The sequence below is a fragment of the Cyprinus carpio genome, chromosome A12 (assembly GCF_018340385.1).
Source record: "Cyprinus carpio isolate SPL01 chromosome A12, ASM1834038v1, whole genome shotgun sequence".
Classification (NCBI taxonomy): Eukaryota; Metazoa; Chordata; class Actinopteri; order Cypriniformes; family Cyprinidae; genus Cyprinus; species Cyprinus carpio.
Window position 1 is genome coordinate 4,657,774 of NC_056583.1, and position 22,481 is coordinate 4,680,254.

Sequence of the window (22,481 nt, forward strand, 5' to 3'; positions counted from 1 at the left end):
TGATACAAAAACAACAGATGGGTTTATTGAGACGCAAATTCACTCTCTGACAGCAGGTGGCACTTATGGAACAGAAGCTACACAGTGTTTTGCTCTGCCTGCTGCAGTATTTCCTACTCTTTGTGTCTGTCTTTATTGTCTCTGGCCGCTGTTAAGGTCCTGTTTACAGACTCAGGCATGATGTATTTTTCTATATCACTGTAATCAAGTGATGCAAATGTATATATATATATCTATATATATATATATATATATATATATATATATATATATATATATATATATATCAAAACAAACATTTTGACACACGTCAGCCTATATTTGATATGAATTATGTAACTTATAATTGAACGTGACAGGACAAGAAGATTTTTTTTTTTTACATTTTCAACATATTAGGCATACAAATAAGACTGAATGAGTGCAAATACTACTACTACTACTAATACTTTGCAGCAAAAATGTATTACTATACAAAATCTTATTCTTGTTGTCATTATTATTATATTATTCTTTTTTTTCTTTATTCACACAAAATCCATTTAAATCCTTTATTTAACTCCTTCAAATAAGGATCATTACCATTGGACTCAGGTTTTTATTTATATTTTACTAAAACATTGGTCCCCCAAAAGTTCTAGACATGGTTACGGCCAAGTCCACCCCTAGATGATCCCCCCAGAGCAGTTTCCTGAACCGCCAAAGCCAGGCAGATCAGAAGAAATCTAACCAGCCTTGTGCTCACCAGACAGGGGCAACAGACACCTGGCTAATGTGTCCACAGGCAGCAATCAGGAGCTCGCGGAGGACTCCATCCGAAAGCTATTGTTATTCTCACTGTGCTGCAGAGCTACTATCAACTATGACCTTTCTGCAGCTTTGTAGGACACAACATTAATTCAGACCTTCAGCCAAGTCTTTTCATCTCTATGTTTCTGTCTCTGTAGCTCTGATTAATCAATGGATAAAGATGTTATTAAGGCCATTTTTAACCCCATTGGTCCTTGTAGCTCTGCAACTGCCAATTCACTATAAAGCTGTTAATAAACTCATATTTGATCACAGATCCATCCGTACAGACAGTACTGTCTTCTTCTGAACGTACTGTACAGATGAATAGGCTGTTTTCAGTAAAATAAACTTCAATGTTTTTAGATTTAAATCAATTTAGGCAAACCACTGGAAGTGTTATTTGCCTCGGAAGCCATGCGAATTGAACTGATTACCCCTTGTGTCAAATATATTAAAAATGTAATTTAATGAAGCAGCCGTAATGCATTCGAATAGAGTGCGAATCTCCTTTGAGGAAACAATAGTGTGTATAAAACACACTTTACCTTGTAGCTATTATACATATTTATAAAGTCTATGATTAAATCTACACTGACTGTTTATATTGAATAAAACTACCTGAAACTGTTTCTTTCCAAGGTATGTTGACCCAATTTACTTTCAAAATACACATCCATTGTCTTATTGTGAAACCTCCACTTCATTTATGGCTCAAGACATGTATCCCTCAATAGAGCATAAAACTACATCTGTTTGATTTCAAATCAAGTCAAGTCAAGTGAGCTTTCTGGACATAAAAGAGACATAAAAAGGAACAAAATTTTGTGCTTCACAGGACCATAAAAATACACTTATAATAAAATTCACAAATAAACTTCTATATTTTGCATTGCTGTTCACCAGTATCTAACATTTTGATTTCAAGTACTGTTTCCAGGCAACAGTACTCACACTGATGATGATGTTTTGGAAGTATGCTGCAGATGCAAATCAATATATTACAGTGTGAAAGAACAGCAGGTGGAGCAGAGGGCAATCATGTCTTCAGGTGTTTGCTCACCTGTACTCCTCCTGCGTAAACACAGGGATGATGGACGGCTGCAGGACAGTGATCTCCACCAGAGTCTTATTAAACTTCACCGGCTCCCCGTCATCGTAGGCAATAACTGCTAACTGTTTGGGAACACGAGAAAATCAATTTTAAGATAAAACAAGGAGTACTAAGAATCAGCACTGGCTCAAGTTCTACCCACACTGTCTTTATTAAGAACATTCCATCCTTTTTCATCCAAAATATATATAATTTTTTTTAGAAAATCAATTATCTTTAAATCAGATCATTCCATTCTTTTCCATACTGTATATATACAGTATGGTTTAAAAAGAAAATTCTCTCCCAACTATATATATATATATATATATATATATATATATATATATATATATATATATATATATATATATATATATATATATATATATATATATTTTCCTTTTATCTTTAAATCAGATCATTCCATTCTTTTCCATACTGTATGTATATATATATATATATATATATATATATATATATATATATATATATATATATATATATATATATATATATATATATATATATATATATATGTATGTATGTATGTATGTATGTATGTTGAAATAAGATCAATGTGGTGAGAAATCATGTGTGGGGAACCTATGGCCAGAAAAGCTTAAAACCTGCTTGAATTTGGACCATAATTAAGAATGAGTGTTTCTGAACTCACCATTGAGTTTTGCTCAGAAAGCACTTTAATGTATCAGGCAGTGCAGCGATTTCATCTAAATCAATCTGTGAGGCGCATAAAAATGATTGACTGGCCAGTTATGGCCTGCGGATTGCTAGTTGACAAGCCCTGTATTAGGAAAAGATTGTTGTGAACTTACACTGAATTTAGTGTTGGGCTCCTCATTCAGATTGACCCTGGTGAGAACATTGCCCAAGGTCTCCTCCACATCGAAGATACTAGTGCTGTAAAGAAACTGCTCCAAATCCACTTTATAGTGAACTCGACTAGCCGCTGTACCCTGAAAGAAAATGAAAAATGCTTTAAAAAGAAAATTCTCTCCCAACTATATCGATATTTTGTATGAATATCAAAGTTTTCATAAAGAAAGAATGTGGTCACTATATAAGAAATAATTGACAATGACTGCTGAATTATATGATGCACACTTGAGGAGATGCAAAGCATTCATTTTCATTAATTAACATGTAAACATATGAATCAGTCAGAATGAAGGATTCAGTCCTTTAGTGGTATAAATCAAGATCTCAAGTCAAGTTTACAAGGTGTTAAGTTGCAGACATGTTTAAACCAAAATATCTCAAGCAATGGTCAACTTAAATTTTTCTACTACGCACTCTTAGCAGGATTCAAATCAATCTGACAGACCCAATTTGTTCATTTTATTCTGTTCTTCTCAAGTCCCGCCTCCCACTGCGAGATTCATAAGTTGTGAGACTGTGAGATCCGATGTGTAGCGTTGGCCTGAGGACAGAGGGGCTGGTAGCCCTGCTGTGATGGAGATAATTACGAGGGTGATGCCGGGTGAGAAATGGAGCCTGCGGGTGGCCCAGTCCTCACGAGAACGTGCTGAAAAACCTATTCATCCTCCCACGGGTGGGACAGCTCCACACATAGTGCCGGTCGGGGCATGCGTTTTGGCGTGAAATCAGACTACAAATGATTTTTCAGCTCAGTCCTGTGTCTTCAGGGCGTATGGAGAGGATTGGGGTCATGGGGCGTTCGAAAGCATGAGAAGTTATGCCACACTGTGTTTTATCGAACTAGCAGATCATTTACATTTCCTCGTTGCTCTTTTTAAAATCCTGAGGAGTTTGATTAACAGCACTCTCATTCCTCCAGTCACTTTGCTTTAATATTTTATGTCTTTTCAGTCTGAAGACACTCTATAATAGCAGATATGATTGCATTGTGCGCAGAAAAAGTCAGCTTTTTTTTATGTATTAAGGAAGGCGTGACAAAGATGGGTTTAATTCTGATTTATTTCTGTGTGGATGAGGATGGCTAATGAATAATACACGCTGATGGGCATGAGGAGAAATCAGATGCCAGTATGAAGATCCATCTGACAGATGCTCAGAGAATAGGGAAAAGTGGAGAGAGTTGCCAGAACCACATTGATAGACAGCAAAACAAACCTGGTCACCAATGGGCTGAAGAGATGCCCTAAATAAGAGCTGCTGTTTGTGAAAAACAGAATCATTATGTGACAGTATGAAATAACCCTCGGAAACTGTGTTCACCGAATGATTGCTTTGCTTGACTGAGAAAAAAAAAAAAAAAGGTTGAATCCATCAACAAGACTGAAGTAATTGACGGTAATGCACAGCTTTGGATGTGGTCAGAGTGATGATTTCTGCCTGAATATGTAAAAAAAAAAAAGACTCTATCAGCCATGTATTAACTGGGTGGGAAGTAATATGCTGTCAAAATAGCTTTAAAACATTTGCTCACTTAAAGATCATCATGTTAAATATTGATAGTGCTATTGTTAATTGCTAAGTGTGCAAACGGATAGCAAAGTGCTTCACATTAGGTCAAAAATGGCAAATTAGTATGTTACTATCAAACTTACTGATAATCTCACAGATAAAATTTGTATGTTTTGAGGAAACAAATGGCAAGACTGAATTATGGGTAGGGCCAGTGCTATGGGACCTCAGACTAGCCAGAGGCCTCCAAAGCCTCAGGGTGAATGGCCCGAGACTGCCAAAGAAAACTGAACCATGGCCCTTGGCTCATAAACTGTATTCTAACCATTAGGGCCCCCTCAGGCACCTCAAAATATATCATGCAAGCTGACCAATAGGGCTCTTTTGCCTTTACAATGTGAGCTGACCACTAGTGCTCCAGGGTCCCTGGGACCCACAGTGTATAGAGCATGAGCTGGCCACTAGGGCTCCAGGGCCCCTCAGTGTATACAACATGAGCTGACCACTAATGCCCCAGGGCCCTGCATACAATATGAGCTGATCACTAGGCCTTCTGTATCTCTCAGAATATACAGATTGAGCTGACCAATAGGTCTCCAGGGCCCCTCAGTGTATCCAGCATGAGCTGAATACCAGGGCTCCTGCGGCCCTGAGCTTTTCTGCATATACTGTACATTTCAAGCTGACCATTAGGGCTCCTGGACCCCTTAGAATATGTATTGTGATCTGACCAATAAGGGTACAGAGCCACTGACTGTAGACAGAACAAGCAGACAGTAGGGCTCTTAGGGCCCTGAGAATATACAGTGTGAGCTGATCAATAGGGCTCCATGTCCCCTGGGCTCCCTCAGTAAGTGCCCTGGGCACTTCTGTGTATACTGTGTGAACTGTGTGACCTGTGGAGATGGAAGCTGTCGTATGCTCAGGGGCCTCTTGGGACCATGATCCGGCCATGACAAATTCCCATCACTTGGAGATAAGAGTGCTCTTTCAAGCTAGCCTGTAATCTCAGAAAGATGTAAAGGTGGCATTCTGTATGTCTTGAAAAACATGGCAAATGTGAGAAACAAACTAACTCAATCACCATCTGCTACAGAAGACCTCAGGGACAAGGGACACACAAATACACTTGCATCTAGACAAATGAGCGCCAACACAGGTACAAATCCAGGCTCACACTACCACAAAAGTGACAAATACACAATGAACATCCTATGAGCAGGCACAATCCACAGAGGAGTATGTGTACCCCGAGGCTTACGAAGGGGCACGCAATTAAAACTGTCCACAAAAACACATGACTATCTCTAGAGCAAATCAGTCATATTAATGGGGAAATGTCTTTCACTTTGGGATGCATAGTTTCATACCACTTCAGTGAATGATTACTGCACAAGCTGTTTATAGGATTTTGTTAATTGCGCATCACATTGAAAACATTATTAGGCAAGATGGTAAATTAGAATAGTAATTGAACTCTTGATACTGAAAGCCCAGTAGACTGTGATTACCCTGCCCTCATTAAGAAATGCGACTTTCTAATGATACCAACATTTCTGAATGCATAACGAGTAATCACAAGCAGCATAAGCCTCGATTTACAAAAAAAAAAAAAAAATTCAAAGAGCAAAATGGACACTTCCTGATACAATAACTTAGATACACTTTGATTGGGTTTTCATTTTACTGCTCCAATCCGATCCAACTTCAGTTCCCCTCAGTTTCTGACCAGTTAATTTCCGTAATTTTTTAGAATTTTATAACAATCACTTAAAAAAACAGTAATTTTTAGGCATAGAAATAATGAAAATTACAGGAAACATTGATGTTGACTACATTCCCATGACTTTTCCACTACCTTTACAGATTTTATTCATTTATTAATAATTTATAAATTCTCTGAAACCCATGAAAAAACCCTGAAAAAAAAACAAAAAAAAAAAACAATCACAATTTGATGTTTGTGACTGAGCATGTATGAGACGAGATGACAGTAAATGCACATTGCCAAATTTCATCTGTGGATCATGTCATGATGTTTCAGATTAAAACACTGACATTAAGTTGCATTAAATCTGTGTTGTTGTCAAAAACAGGTCAGAATGGCTTGCAACAGCACAGAAGTGTTATGATACTAGAAGATACAACTCAAATGACTGCTTTCAAGTAGCAAAGAATATTCTAAAAATGTCTAGAATGCATTACAAGTCTAAAGTGATTCAAAATCATGCCCTATATTCCTTAGTAGTGCTTTCTTGACAAAATTGACCTATTGAAATGTCATTTATGGCAGGAACTGAGAGGTTGTGTAGCATCTAGTCTCTGACTCATGCTAAAAAAAAAAATATGTTTAAATAACTGGCATTCAACAGCCACCATCTGCAACAAAATGCTCCAGCTCCTATGAATAATAGCAGCTTTCTGCATGATCTGATACACTGAAGAGGATAAGTATCCCTCAGTTTCAAAGACAGATAAACTGTGTTGCTTGCAAAAATGCACCTTCCTCCAATGAATAAAATGCCATTTATCAGAGCGCTCACTAATAAAGACCTCATGTATCGCTCAACTTGACGTCAGAGTCAGAAATTTAATTTAGGTTTAGCGCCACAACAGATGTATGCTCAAATAATTATTTGTTCAAATCCCTCATGTAGTCCCAGTGTTAAGCAGCTAACCTCAAGCAGCAATGCTACTAACCTAACTTCATTTTTCAGTAGTGTGACAGCAGTTCAGGGTGACAAAATGTCACATTATATGGCATCAATTCAGAACCATATTTCACATGCTGCTGTTGAGCAAGCAGAGGCATATAAGAGAAATGCAACTGCTCTCAAGTAACGTTGCAAGAAAAAATAAAAAAATAAAATAAAAAAATAAATAAAAGATTTACTCGGATGGTTTCAGTTAACTATTTGGAGTTCCGTAAAAGTCCCTGCACTATATTTTGTCTTTTTTTTTTTTTTTTTTTTTTTTATAAAAACAAAGTTTTGATGTTGATGTTTTGATTGATTACTTTAACCAAAATCAATATTGTGTTTTTTTAGATACTGTTTTTAAGTTTTTATTTTATTTTATTATTATTTTTTTTATCAGTGTGCTATTTCCATTATTATAAAATAAAATTACAGTACTTAAAAGTATAATATATTTATAAGCCCCAATAAGTAGCTGCAATTTAACTTTTTTTGTTTGCAGCTTGACTTCATTCTGTAATTATAAGTAGATTATAGCTTAGCAAGCAACAATAGTTTACAGTTCACTGATGAAAACAGCAATCTTTCCATTAACCTACTGTATAATAGCAATGTACAACGTGACAATTGCTTATTCTCATATGGATGTGGCAAACTAGAAACCCCAAGCGGTGTTTTATACTGCAACTGATGACATGCTAGCATGACTGTCAGGCTAAATTCAATTTCCAGTCGCAGCTGGGGCTTCTGGCCTGCTTTGCCCCTGACCAGTCTTGGTATGTGTGCTGAGTTATTGGCTGAAGCACAATTGATCTTTTTTTGAGGTTGAGGTTACGGAGAAGCGTTACATCTGCACACGTCCATGTGAATATGCATTTGGATTGAAGGAAAAAAAAAGAAAAGAAAGCATGTAAGAGCAAGAGAAAGGGAAAGAGTAAAGCCAAACTGACCAAAAAAGGTTGTTTGTGTGGTTGCTACATGGGATTTGTGACCAAGTTATTATCTTTAATGAAAACAAGCAGTATATAATATATTTTTGTTAACTAAAATCAAAATAATATATAATAAATAAGAATCATTTCATTTACCATCCATTAATATGAGTGTGTGCTGCCCAGTTCAACAGGAAGGGAGTGTCTGATTAACATGTACAACATGTATGTGATGTTTCAGGGAAAGTAAATCTGGAGGAGGGGAAGCAGACCAGCTGCTCCTGGAAATTGAATTTGACCTGACAGTCATGCTAGCATGTAATCAGTTGCGGCATAAAACCCCTTCTGGGCGTTTGCTAGATCTTTATAAAACTAAGAAATAGTCACATTGTACATTTTAAAGGAAACCTGAGTCTCATTTAGCTGATTCAAATCCAGCCACTAGTTGTTCTCTGGTGCAGAGCTTACAAAAAAAAAAAAAAAAAAAAAAAAAAAAAAAAAATTATATATATATATATATACAATTTGCAATTAGAACAAATAACAGTAATTTAACATGATTTGTTGTTATAAATTGAAAAAAAGGCATAAAAAGCAAAACAAGCAAACAAACAAGGCAAAGCAAAGAACAAAACAAAACAAAAAACAAAACAAATTAACAAAAATAAAACAAAACAGAATAAAATAAAAATAAAATAAAAACAAAACAGACAAAACAAAACTAAACTAACTAACTAACTAACTAAATAATAAATACTATAACAGCCCTGGACCGTGGTAAAATACATGCCATTGTGTGATGCTGGTTGTGTTTGTCTGCGATTGTGCCTGTGGAGGGTAGGTAGAGCTAGAGACGTGCCAGGCTGTTACTCACCGGTAGGGCTGGTGTAGCTGCCTCTTCAGTTAAACACACACACAGCTTTGAGTCTTTGCTGATGGTTTTTTCTCTTCTTATCTTTGTTTTATTGTGCTTAGCCCTTTGAAGTCATGCCACATAGTACACATTTGCTCGCTGCACAACGCAGTCAGACCTATTCACAGTCACATCAGGCAGCGACCAATAGAGACTGTCAATGACACTCTAGTTTAATCATTAGAGACTTGATGCTACACTCGATATATCTTCAGTGACATTTTGTAGAAAAAAAGATCAAGGCGAATGTTTTCTTGTGAAGCATGATGTTTGACTATTGGTGTAAAATCTCATGTGTTCTTATTGCTACTAAGCATCTGTGCATGATGTGTGTACAAATGAAGAACTATGATTCCTTAAAGAAGAACTTTCATTCCTTAAAGGACTAGCTTGTTTCTAGAAATAGTTAGTTCCAGAAAATGTACTCACTATCACGCCATTCAAGATGCAAATAAGTTTGCTTCTTCATTGGAAAGGAAATTTAGCATTACATCACAGCACAGATCAAGCACTGTTTACAAATGAAAACAGTCCAAAACAGTTCTAAACAAATATATTGGTGGATTTCAGTGTGAGAGGACAAGAGTGGATGGACTTTTTCACTGGAGGAAGCATCATTATGGATTATGGACTGGTATTTTGGCCAGAAGCGATGACTTAAATTTAAAATGCCTTGATGGATTTGGTTTTTAAAAACAAAGATTTTCACTTGACTTGATTTTAAATTGTGTTGTTGATTGATGTGTTTTATTGTGATGATTTTATCAGCTGTTTGGACTCTCATTCTGACGGCACCCATTCACTGCAGAGAATCCATTGGTGAGCAAGTGATGTGATGCAAAATTTCTACAAATCTGTTGTGTTGAAACAAACTCATCTACATCTTTGATGGCCTGATGGTGAGTAAATGTTTAGCTAATTTTCATTTCAGAGTGAACTATTCCTTGAATGAAATATCTCAGTGATGAAGGAACACACATAATCAAGGCAACTCACCAGTGGGTCCAGGTCCTCAGCGTGTACGGTGGTCACTATGGTCCCTTTGATTGCGTTGGGTGCCACCATTCCCCGGTACAGCGTTTGACTGAACACTGGTGGAAAGTCGTTCATGTCCTGCCCAGACACAGAACATCAAACTCCGATTAGTGCCTCAACTCCTGCTCTCTTCGCCTGCCTCAACTGTCAGACTGTGCACTAGCTTAGGCCCTATTAGCTAGCCTTGAACACTAAAACACTAAGCAAAAATGGCATTTATTCAATAGTACATCATGCAGTGCATTAAGGATGTGTCACAGTGCTAGATGCTTGGGGACTTTTTGGGGAAAAAGTTGGGTGAGACATAATTATAGCCACTGAGAGAGCACTAAAGGCAGATGAAAAGGTTACTAGAGAGAATAAAGAGGCAAAGCTGAAAAAAGGGTTTCTTATATAGTGCAGTAGAGTGCTTCTGGAGCTTAAAAATTCTATTAATTTTCTCCATACAAAAATTCGTTTTTAATACTGACATTTCAAGATAGACATACCCTGACCTCAGAAGTTTGAAAACAGTGGTATATCGGGGAATATACCAAATTCTTTGTTTGTTTGTTTGCTATTTTGGCTGAATATTTTTGGTTGCAGAAATTTCAGTGCATTTATAATACATTTTATTTACAAAAACAAATTTTAATCATCTGTTTGTTTATGTCTTTTATTGATTTTTCCGAACATTTCTGGCGTATGCACATAAACTGACAGTCATCACTGATAAGCTACTACTAAATATTGTAGAAACTTAATTTTCTGTAAAGTTGCTTTGCAAAGATTTGTATCGTAAAAAGCGCTATACAAATAAACTTGAATTGAATGTTTAAAAATGTTTTGACCACTATTGTCAATATTTCAGGATAGACAAAAAGTGATGGCACTGATGGCAGATGGACTATTTTGACGATGTCTTTTATACTTTTCTGGACCTTCACAGTGTAATTTACTTGGCAGTCAATGGAACATTCACAAGCCTCCCGGTTTTCATCCAAAATATCTTAAATTGTGTTCAGAAGATGAACAAAGCTTTTACGGTTTTGGAATGACATGGGGGTAAGTGATTAATTACACAATTTTCATTTTGGGGTGGAGTAACCCTTGAAATAGCTAATATATTTGTAAGTATTTGTAAATGTTGGTGTAACATACAAATCTATTGTTTTTTATATTGTATTTTCTTGACTATAAGTGATAGTTTGATATTATACCACCATTTCATACAATGGGCTCAATATTACAGTATTGATACAATCCACTGTCATGATGCTAAAGGTATTTGCTTCTGGAAGCTTCATTAACTCATTACTAATGCTTACTTTAGTAAATAATAATAATAATAATAATAAATCAAATAAATCGATGTTTGTAATGTTGTAGATCTGTTTGGATCATGGTTTATAACTTTTTATACACTATTTTTATGTATTTTATTTTATTATTTTTTTGGAGAAACTTCCAGATACAAGGTTGCTGTAAAAGTGGTTTCTCACTTTGTGGAGGACCTTAACTTTTTCCCACAAAGTTGTATATGGGAAAGATACAGCAAAGCGAAAAAATGCGAATGGCTCCCATGAATGCTGATGACACAGGTGATTCTGGGAGATGGAAGAGATGCAATGTGACCTAATACACTCAATAGAGCAGCCGTCTCTGAGTCCAAGGAGAGGCCAGGCGGGTTCAGGTATCCAAATTACACCTCCCTCCCCTGTCAATCCCCCACTCTTCATCCTTCCTGTAAGAATGCACTTATTCAAGGATGTCCTTGAGTCCTGAGTACAGACTAATAAAACTTTGCTATTGCTCACATCCCCAAAATAAAAGCTCTTTAGGCAGTACTTTGGAGTGAAATTGGTATTTTTTTCTCTTATTTTCCAATCCCCACACATCTATGTGTGTCTTCTCCCTCCCAAGATAAAAAATAAAATTCGTCAAGCCTTATAGTAAATCTGCAAAGTGTAGTGAGTTCACAATGGTGCTCTTAGTCGCACTGGGACCGTTTTCTCCATCAGGATGGTGCCTTGGGGCCTCTATCCCATCATAATCATTCCAAGTTTCCATGCATCAGGTAGCACATTCATTTCCACTGTTCACTTTTTCATTTTCCACAGCAACTAATTATCAATTAGCCACACCATGCACAGAAGGAAAATTAATAAATAATCCCAACACAGAAACAATTATGGGTTCTTGGGAGACTGTAGAGGACATAATAAGCTTTGTTTCTCCTTGCATGAAAATGCTTTTCCTTAAACTCTTTTTCTTTGAAGATGAAACCTATCAAACTGCAGGCGGTTTGGGAAATGAAATAAACATAAAAAATAAATGTAATCCTAAACAACTGGTTAAATGTCTAACAGTGCCCTGGCTCTCTTGTCGAAGCTTGACCAAAGAAGAATACAACATTTATATGAACAAGGGAAGCTAAAGGATCTCATATAGGATGACAGAGGAGCTCAAATAGGGTGATAGTGTTTGAACTGATACATTAAATGCAATTTATAAAACCATTTATAACAATTTATATAACTATTTATGTCTTTATTTAACCATTGATATAACTTAGTTAAACACTGTGATTAACACTCGCAAATAAACTATACTATATATATTTCACTTCCATTCACTAAAATGAATCAGACCTACAGTATGTGTATATGAAAGAGAAGACAATTAAGGAGAGCACATTTGAATATTTGCATCAGGTACCTTTGCTGCAATGCTGTGTTTGCAACAGATTGTGACCAAAAAAAAAAAAATTAAAAATGTTGAACAGTGGTAAATGCGATGCCACATTTACAGCTTATTATAGCATAAAGACATTAAATTACTTTGAATGTCGAAATATGTTCTTAAAACTATCAAAATAAAAGACAAAATTAGTCATCCATTCTAAGAATTGGTTTGCAGGTCCCCCAAACAAACAACAGCAAAATGGTCATATCCCCTACTGAAGAGACCAGCTTAGACCAGTATGAATCCCCATGCTGGCCGGGTTAGTATTAATAGTTGTCTGGGGACTTTACCAAGAAGGCAGTCGATTAAGACTTGATTTTAAGGAGTTTGGTTGGAATTGTGGAACATAACTGAGACTCTCTTACCAATACAGTGACAGTAACAGAGGCCAACCCCGGTGGCATTTTGCCGCTTCCTCCATCCACAGCCTCCACCACGAAGGTCCATGTTGTCCTATTCGGTAAGAGTTTCTCGAAATCAAGTGAGTGAAGCACCTTCAGCTCTCCAGTAAGAGGGTTCACTGCAAACAGTTCTCTGGCTTCCTCGGTCCTGATACGGTACGTGATGTTGGCATCCAGATCAGGGTCCAGTGCCTGCGTGAGACAATCATTAGGCCAAAAACACTTTGGATGAGTAATTCTAATCTCAGCATTAATTAAACCCTTAAACCTTTTCTGAATAAACCAAATGACTGGGTTACATTAATGATTGAAACGAATCCTGTAGTGACCCGGAAGCGATGAGTAAATTAGAAAGATACTTCAGCGGCAGCAAGGCACTGAGCTGTGGTAACTCACAAATTAACCATTATGGCAAACTAAACATCATCCCAAGAGGACACGGATCTTTGGATGGTTCTGTAAAGCTGTGGAGTGTAGCTCCTGAGGATAAAATTGTGTCTGGTCTTGTAATGCAGTGGTTCAGTTTTATCCAAAACAGATTAAGGTGAATCTAGCAATGCCAATATGGACATGTTGCATGGTATGTCTTCATGCTTAAAAAGTATGACCAAAGCTACACAAAGTAAAAGAAAATATCATCCAGATCACAAGAATGTGACTAAATATGGCTTGTTTTTAACACAATGTGGCAATTTATTGGCTGCAGAATTTAGAAACAGACAAACTATACATATATACAGTTGCTTATAAGTTTACATACTCCTTGAAGAATATGCAAAATGCTAATAAAAATAAAATAATAACAGAATTTATAAAAATGACCCAGTTCAAAAGTTACCCTGATCATCCAATTCAAAAAGTTTACGTTCTCCAGCTCTTAAAGCATCATGCGTTTAAAGAATGTCTTTTAAGTTTACAAACATGTTATGGATTTTCCCTAAGGGTCTCCCAGTAAGTCAAGTTAACAAGCTACATATTGCAAAAAATTTAACCAGCCAAGAACCCCTTTACAAATGTAAAACATGTCCAGTCAAGTTAAGACAACATTAGCAAAGAAATGCTTTCCAGAGGCTAATTTCATGGAGTCATGTTTTTGATCTGGCTGTGTTTGATGTGTTGACTATGCATGTGGTATGTGTGTATGTGTGTAACTTACACTGATATTGAGGATAATCATGCCCACTGGGCTGTTTTCTGGCAGTGTGATGTGATATGCAGGCTGGGAGAAGGCTGGGCTGTTGTCATCCACGTCCAGCACTTTGATGGAGAGTGTGACAGTGGTCCGGCGAGGGTCCTTGCCCCCATCCGAAGCCTGCACAACCAAATCATACTGAGCCCTTTCCTCACGGTCCAGAGGCACAGCTGTGAAGATGCTGCCATCAGTGCTGATCCTGAAGAGATCTCTGTGACTGACCAGTTGGTATCGGACCTGCCCGTTAATGCCCAGGTCCAGATCAGTAGCCTGGATGAAGACACACACAAACATTTACATAGATATCTAAAAGAAGACATACATCACAGAGACACTCAATTACACTCATATGTGCTTGCTGGACATTTAATTTCCAAAAATGTTCCCAGTTGTTTTTGATTACTGGATTAGGACTCTTTCTTTCAGTGAGAATTAGATTGTTGGGTGGATTTCTATTTGCATGTCATGTAATTTGCATAAAATTTTGAATTATTAGATTTAAACATACTTCTTTATATCAGTGAACAAATGTCTTTAATACGATCATTATGGTCAAAATGCAAAAGTTCAGGTTCAGTACAATTTTGTTTTTATGTTTTTGAAAGAAGTCTCTTATGTTAACCAAGGTTGTATTGATGTGATTAAAAATACAGTAAAAAACAGTAAATATTACGAAACATTAAAACATTAAAATAACTGTTTTCTATTTAAATACATATTGAATTGTGATTTATTCTTGCTGCTCAATATTTTTGTGGGAACTGTGATACATTTCCTTGATAAACAGAAAGTTCCAAAGAACTCAATTTATTTTAAATAAAATATTGTAATATTTGTAATATTATAAGTTTAAATAAACGCATCCCGTATAAAAGTTTTAACTTGACCCCAATATTTTGAACAGTAGTGTATGTATTATATCTATTTTTTATTAACACTTCAGGTTCAGTTTGGTAAAATTACTATCATGAACTCCAATGAACAAATATTAAGTTAATGTTAATATGTTAATTTCAACATACATCTTAATATTCGTGTTAGATAAATTATCTTTAGTTAATATTATGAACAGATATTTTTAAATGTTTAATGCTACAAAGTTACATTAGTTAACATGAAAACATAACGCTAGTTTATAATTTCAACACGTCACCACACAAAGTCACCGAACACCCCCCCCCACCCCCAATACACCTGCTTCATCAGCAGGGTGATGAGTCAATCAACAAAAACACCAGCAAGATTTGTGACTCCCTGCAGTGGTGCAGACAGGTGCACTGTGTTGTTCTTTGACATTCCCCACTCAGCTCACACACACCAATAAAAAGTCTGACTAAATCTTAACGGTTCAGGAAAAGTTCACCCAGTAATGAAAATTACCATTGTTTATTCACCCTCATGTCATTCCAAACCCATATAACAAGCTTTTAAGCTTCAAAAAGAATACAAACAATAAATAAATAAATTTGTCCATATGACTCCTTATTATTATTTTACAACTTAACAGCTTGAGTCCTCACTCGCTTTCACTGTAAGGAAAAGAACATCTAGGATTTCCCTCAAAGTCTCTTCTTTACTGATTCATGGAAGAGAGTCTCACAATATAACCCGGGAATGACAAATGGACCATCAATAAAGCATCTCTTCCCCTCTGTGGCCTCTCAAGTTTCTCCATTTAGACAGGCCTTAAATATCAGATTTAATGCCATCAAGCAAACTCCCAGCTGTGTTATCTGCTTCTTATCCGTTCAGCACTTGTGCATGAAAGCACCTCATTGACACTCAGGCAAAGTGCTTTTAATTCTGATAAGCCCTGAAACAAAGCATTCCAAGACTGCCTGCTATATATTTTACAGACGTAGATAGAACTAATACTGTCCTTCACCAAAGGGTCAGGTCTAAACTCATTTACTACCACCAAAGCTGAAACACCAAAGTCAATGACAGACTCGACCCTTTGACAGGTATTTGAAGAGCCACATTTTCCATGTTTAAATGAACAGAATCTGAAAAATCAAGCTCTACGATATGTATTAGTGAAGGGATAAAAGCTTGCTTCAAATGTTCCTTTCCAGTGAGTTACAGTGATGTCTTTAATTTGAGGTGTTTCATATATAATTAAGAGATAAATGCTTAAAGGAAATGTCAGTGACACAGACGGTTCAGAGAAAGTTTTAGCATGCAGTAACTGAAGCGGTGGTGACAGTGTGCTTTCTAAAGCCCACCAAGCTTGTCAAAAGTAACAGTGAAAGTGAAAAGTTTGGAATGTGGCCCTTTCTTCAATTAGAAAAATGAAACCAGTTCAAAATAATACTAAATAAGACACTTATTATAGTAACTGAAAAGCCTTTAACAACTCTACAGTAGTTGCCACTATCATCAACAATGAACAATGTGATTGCTATAAACAAAATTGCTGTTATGTTTTCCATATTAAAATACTTTCTCCAATCCCTGTTAAATATGCAGAGACAAATAAAGTAAAGTATGTATCGGCAGGTGTCACATATAGCATTCCATTAACCAACGCTCAGCAAATGATGTACAGTATGAAGAAACACAATGCACAAAGCATATGTTTTGCAGGTTTGAGATTATCAAGAGTGAAGATCATTTACCGTGTTTTATACACCTGGTTCTGCAAATGCTTCCATTATTATTATTATTTAATATAAGAACTTTGAGTCACTGATGCATTTTATGTGACGAAATGTTTATCATTAACTGTGTATGTCTCCATCACATTTGCATGAAATTATACATCCGCATCTGTGGGAAATCAGTATTATCGCTTTTCACAAGCTCACATTAAACATCAATTGCCATTCTGATGCACTTTTTGAAGTAGGAAGTTGAAAGTGATAACTTAATTACCCAGCAGCAATATGGGCAATGTAGTTCCAAAACAGCTGGTGTTAGAATTGCTTTGAATAAGTGAGTGAATAACAGATTACATGTTTCCAAAATGAACAAACGAATGAACAAATGAATGAATGAATGAATGAATGAAATAAAAAAATATTACTTTTTAAATTATTTTTTAAAATTATTATTATTTAATTATTTTATATTTAATTAAATAATTTTTTATTGTTATTATTAAAAAATTTTTATTTATTTATTATTTATTTATATTTCATGCATTACATGCATTACAGCTTAATTACCCAGCAGCAATACAGTCAAAGTGATTCAAAAAGAGCTGGGGTTAAAACTGATGAATAAATAATAATAAATATATAAACTAAAAAGGAGTTATTATTATTATTATTATTATTATTATTATTATTATCAGGATTATATTTCTTTGATTTATTAATTTATTTAAAAAGTTTTAAATTGAAGCTTTATTTATTCAAAAAAAAAAAAATGATGCACAGCTGAACTTCACAGAAACCCAGTACCTTTATATGTGGGCTGTTAGCTATGTTGTCGTTGGGGTCAAGAAATCTTTTGCTTTCATTTGCTGCACTAAATGAATATAATTTTGGTTATTTGGAAACATTTTGGTTAATTTCCCTCTGAAAATAAGGAGGAAATAATGGTAGGAAAACAAACACAACATAAAGATAGCATTAAGGAGATTGCAGAGCTTCCTGTGTGTTCTTTATCGCATGCTAAGGTAAGCAAAAGTCGGTAATGAAAGCATTCATCTTCTCAGTAATCAATCGAAAGTTAATTCAACTTAAATATAGGGCACAGCAGAAATGGCACACGATGTTTGCTTGTGTTTGGACTAGGGCTGTCAGTTTAACGGGTTAACTTAATTAATTAGTTATCAAAAAATTACACGATTAGAATATTTTAAAGCAGTTAACGCACTGGCCCCACTCCCAGACCTGTACGTCATCTTACATTTCATACAGTTGACTGTTGACAAATATGATGCAGGGCAACAACTCCACAAATGCAGTTATGCCCTAAAATTCAAGATACTGGGGTAAAAATGCACCTGTATGAATTTTTGTCTCATATTCATACCACATAAAAAGCAATATCACACAAGCAGTACTGTTTGTCCTGAATATAACGAATCTTGTGAATCAATGATTCAAAGGCTGATTCATAAAGTGAGCCATTTACTTAATTCCTGAATGAATCGAATGAAAGACTGCTGGTATATTTATTTTCTTATTTAGAGTATTATTTAATTAAAGGGGGGGCTAGGGATACTCCACCCAGGAAAAATAATAATGTCATCATTTAGGCTACTCAAACCTGAATGACTTACTTTCTTTTGTGGAACAAAAGACTGTTGAAGACTGTTGGTAACACAGCTGTTTTGGTTACCAATGTCTTTCATTGCATGAACGGAAAAATCCTGAGATGCTTCTAAAATTATTTTCTATAATGTTAGTTTATGTTAGGCCGTTGCAGCCTAAACGTTTGTGTGTCATAAATTTTATGTTGAATCAAATAAAATATTTCTTTATGAAGCTACTGTTTGTAATGTCTGCTTAATATTTTCTAATTTAACACAAAAATAGCATTAAAAAATCTTTTAGGGGTATTTTCACAGCCAGATGAAATTTGCGATTAATCATGTAATTAATTAGATTAAAATTTTAATTTGACTGACATCCCTAGTTTGGACTCATGTTGTGATGCTGTCTTGTAAAAAAACAGTAGGACGTGATAAAGAATGCAAATTTTTAATTAACGTTGCTATTTTTTATTTATTTTTTTTTTATGGAGCAGCACACTAAAATTTGCGTTCTTACATATCTCACCTACATGGACTGACTGGGAGTAAAAAAAAATTGATTTTCTCCCAAATAGGTACACCACAACTACAATCAGTCGCTCTCTCCACCTTCAAAACCACGACTGAGGAGCCCTTGAGCAAGGCAAACCCCCAACTGCTCCCTGGGCGCCGCAGCAAAAAAATGTCTGCCTACCTGTCTCTGTGACTGCCCTAGACTCTGTAAAAATTAAATAAGAATCACTCTGACAACATGCTACAATTGTTTTGCTTCCAAATGCTTCCAAAGGCAGGCATCGCGAAATGGAGAACACTAAAACTTTCTCCTTAGTCAAGTCAATGACATCAAAATCCCATGTGACGTTAATGCACTTTTTTGTTCTTAATGCGAACGATTCCGCAAAGTCTTTGTAATCTTTCATCAAAATGTAATGACTTACGGCACTTCTAAAACAACTATTTCAACTGACATCACAAATCCCTCTTACTTTATAGTCTTTTGTTAACAATCTGACTCCATTTTCGATGTACAAAATCAAAGGTTGCATTAACAAGACATAACTGTAATAAAACCGTAAAAGTTTTCCTTTGCATTTTTTAAAAGCTTTGCATACAGATGACAACGTAGTCAAAATGATCCCCATTCACACAGATCCACAAAACTAAAATCTCTGTATTATGCATGCCAGGCCAGAAGTTGGCGATGTCACTTTGTAAAGAAGCACTTCGCACGTGTGTAACTACCTATAGACTGAACATGTAATATGCATGCGCATGTCAGTGTTTTTAAAAACTTTTGTTTTTGTAGTTTACACAGAAACGATATGGACCTGTTAAAAAAAAAACAAAAAAAAAAACCCCTGCACTTTGAACCCCATTTTCAAAAGTTTGCATTTTCAAGCACTCAAAATACTGTTCTAATGTGCATGAATGGCCAAAACACATAAAAAAGTTTTCAGCTTTTAGTTGAAAATGATGTCATGTAAACCCCCCTAATTCCCTTTTTTTCTAGTTGAATATACTGGGGAAAAAAAATGGGGTTTGATTTTACAAATGCTGACTGCATTATCAGGCAAATAATGGCAGAAAGACAAGTTCTCACTATGTTTTCTGATTAGCGGTCATGCATCACACTAATTTGTAGCACCTCTGATAACAACAGTTGCCCACTTATTTGTCTAACTTCTGCTTTGAGTTGAAATCATTATGAGGCGTATTGATGGAATACAGACAAGTATATCAAAGAGACAGCTGGCAGAAAATTACGGTGTCTGCTTCTGCCCACATCAAAATGGCAAGTACACGAGTTCATAAAAAGTGTTCAGATGAAAAACAAGCACAAGAATGGACATCATGTCAACCAACGAGTTCTCCAACTGCAGACAATGAGATGAGACTCTCAGGCCTGAACTTAACCGACTTCAAACAAGTTTAAATTTCCCATGCTGTGGCGTATTCTGAGTCATTTGAAATGAGCACGCCGGCCAGGTGTAATATCAGCAGCGATGCAGGCTCTGCTGTGATAGTGCTGATAGAGCTCTGTGGGCATTTCTCTAATGATATGGAAACCTCTGCTGCGTTAGCCGTAGGGGATGTTTAGCTAGCGTTAAGCTTTGGACCATATCCAATGTGCCTCTCGCTGGGAGACGTGTCAGGAGCTCTAAATGAATTCAGGACAAGTGAGGGTTTGTAAATGAAGCTTGTCGTACTCACACAAATATCACATTGTCAAGAGGTAAACAATTAGCAAAAGCACTGGCGTTGTATCATGATATATACATACAAGTGTAGGGATTTTGCTGTACTCCAGTATAAATATTTATGCAAATGTCAGTGAACAGGACTTGCGTGTGAGAAATGGAGTAAAACATGGAGCGGGGATGTGTCGTGTAGTTGTGAATGTCAGTTCAGAGTCTATACAGAATGTGAAGCAATAAAAAGGCTGGCTGCATGCAAAAACAAACACGAGCAGTGTAGTCTGATTCACAAACACATAGCTCTGTTGAGCTGATTCTTTTCAAAGAGTCAAACATATAGCTCAACCACACAATTTAATTCTTAAAAATAACCATGATTCATACAAGTTGCATTTAGTGAATCAAAAATAAACAGTGGAAAAAGTACTACTGTACCTGATTCCTGAAACATATGTGTCTCTTAAGAGCCATGTTTTTCCTGAATAGTTCCAAAAGACAAGTTGCCAGTTTGAATCAGTTAAAACACGGTCTTATATAATCATTAGCATTAACAAATAAATGATTTAGTTCATTCAGTATGTTCAAGCAAAATAGACATTTCAATGTAAATATAGCCAAATTAATCTAATTAAATCAAAACCGGAATCTATATCAATAACCAGCCTGTTTTAAATGTTAGCTTCAGTGTTTTGTACAAAGTCTCTAAGGTGATGGAAAAAATATGAGATGGGAGGAAAAAATACTGCACTGCCTCACACTTTGCGTTCTTTTGCAAAACATTTGCATTCTTTCTTAAACTTATTGCACTCCACTAAGAAACTCTGTGCTTGCTCACAAGACCACCAAATTAGTTTTTTCATCCAACCTCATATTATTCACTAAATTCTTGTGAGTGAACACAAAGCTTCTCAGGAGAATGCAAAAGTTTTGTGAGAGAATGCCAATGCATCTATTTTTTTCTTCTTCTGCCATCTCATTTTATTTACCATCACCATGTCCCTTTAGGGGCTCCATAGTTTTGTCTCTTTTTATTTATTTATTTGTTTATTTTTAACTTAAGTGTTACATAAGTAAACCTATCTTTTAAATAGCACTTACTTCACTAGATTATCCAAAAATGGTCTGGTATAAAAAAAAAAAAAAAAAAAAAAAAACTTTCCAGCAAATATAGCGTGATATAGTATCCCTAGAACACAGCAATCAAAAACCCTGGAAAATGATGCCTGCCCATCTCATGAGATCTTATGTATATTTATCTGACATGAAGTAGACATGTTTAAGCAACGCTCTGCTAATAAACAGTCTGCCAGCATTAGCCTGTGATTATTCTGATGACAAAGTGCGGCTCTATTAATCTAGACCAATAATTACAACTCTTCACAGCTTAACAGAGCCCAACAAAGCTGCTCATTACAGGACGTCCCCGAAGGTAACAAATTATTTAAATTACATTTCTTTAATTGGAAAATCATAAACAGTGGAGTGGGCAGGGACTTTGCTGTGGGTGTATGCCAACTGGGCAAGCGATGGGGAGAGAGTGAAATAAGGGCTCAAGAGGGCAGAGAAAGACACTACAGCTGCTGGCGTCACGAGCACACCCCAGCACACACTGCTTAACACCGGTCATATGAAACCACGGAAGGGATTGAAATCCTCAAATAGAACTGTACAAAAGAACAGTCAGATTCAGTGAAAGTAACTGTGATGGATTTAAAGGAGCAGGCGTTTGATTTGAGATTTTGTGACTGTAATGCGATTAGTAACAGTAATATTGGTTCTTGAAACAAATAGGTGCGTTTACATGGACACACTTTTTGCTTCCATCGGAATGAATTCATTCTGATTGACGAATCTGAATGTAGTGTTTACATGAACGCTTAATAAAGTGATCGGGTTGA

General features: G+C 36.0%; 1 protein-coding gene across 10 annotated transcripts in view; it reads right to left on the minus strand.

Annotated features, from left to right (window-relative positions):
* The window catches only part of pcdh15b (protocadherin-related 15b), a 179,290-nt gene that overhangs the window by 46,324 nt on the left and 110,485 nt on the right, over positions 1-22,481 (minus strand). For all 10 annotated transcript variants that reach the window (XM_042767219.1, XM_042767212.1, XM_042767211.1 and 7 more), the window contains 5 exons: positions 14,149-14,454; positions 12,957-13,184; positions 9,829-9,945; positions 2,719-2,859; positions 1,853-1,965 (listed from right to left, as the gene is read on the minus strand). In XM_042767219.1, the coding sequence (XP_042623153.1) occupies positions 1,853-1,965; positions 2,719-2,859; positions 9,829-9,945; positions 12,957-13,184; positions 14,149-14,454 (905 nt within the window). The remainder of the gene's footprint in view (positions 1-1,852; positions 1,966-2,718; positions 2,860-9,828; positions 9,946-12,956; positions 13,185-14,148; positions 14,455-22,481) is intronic.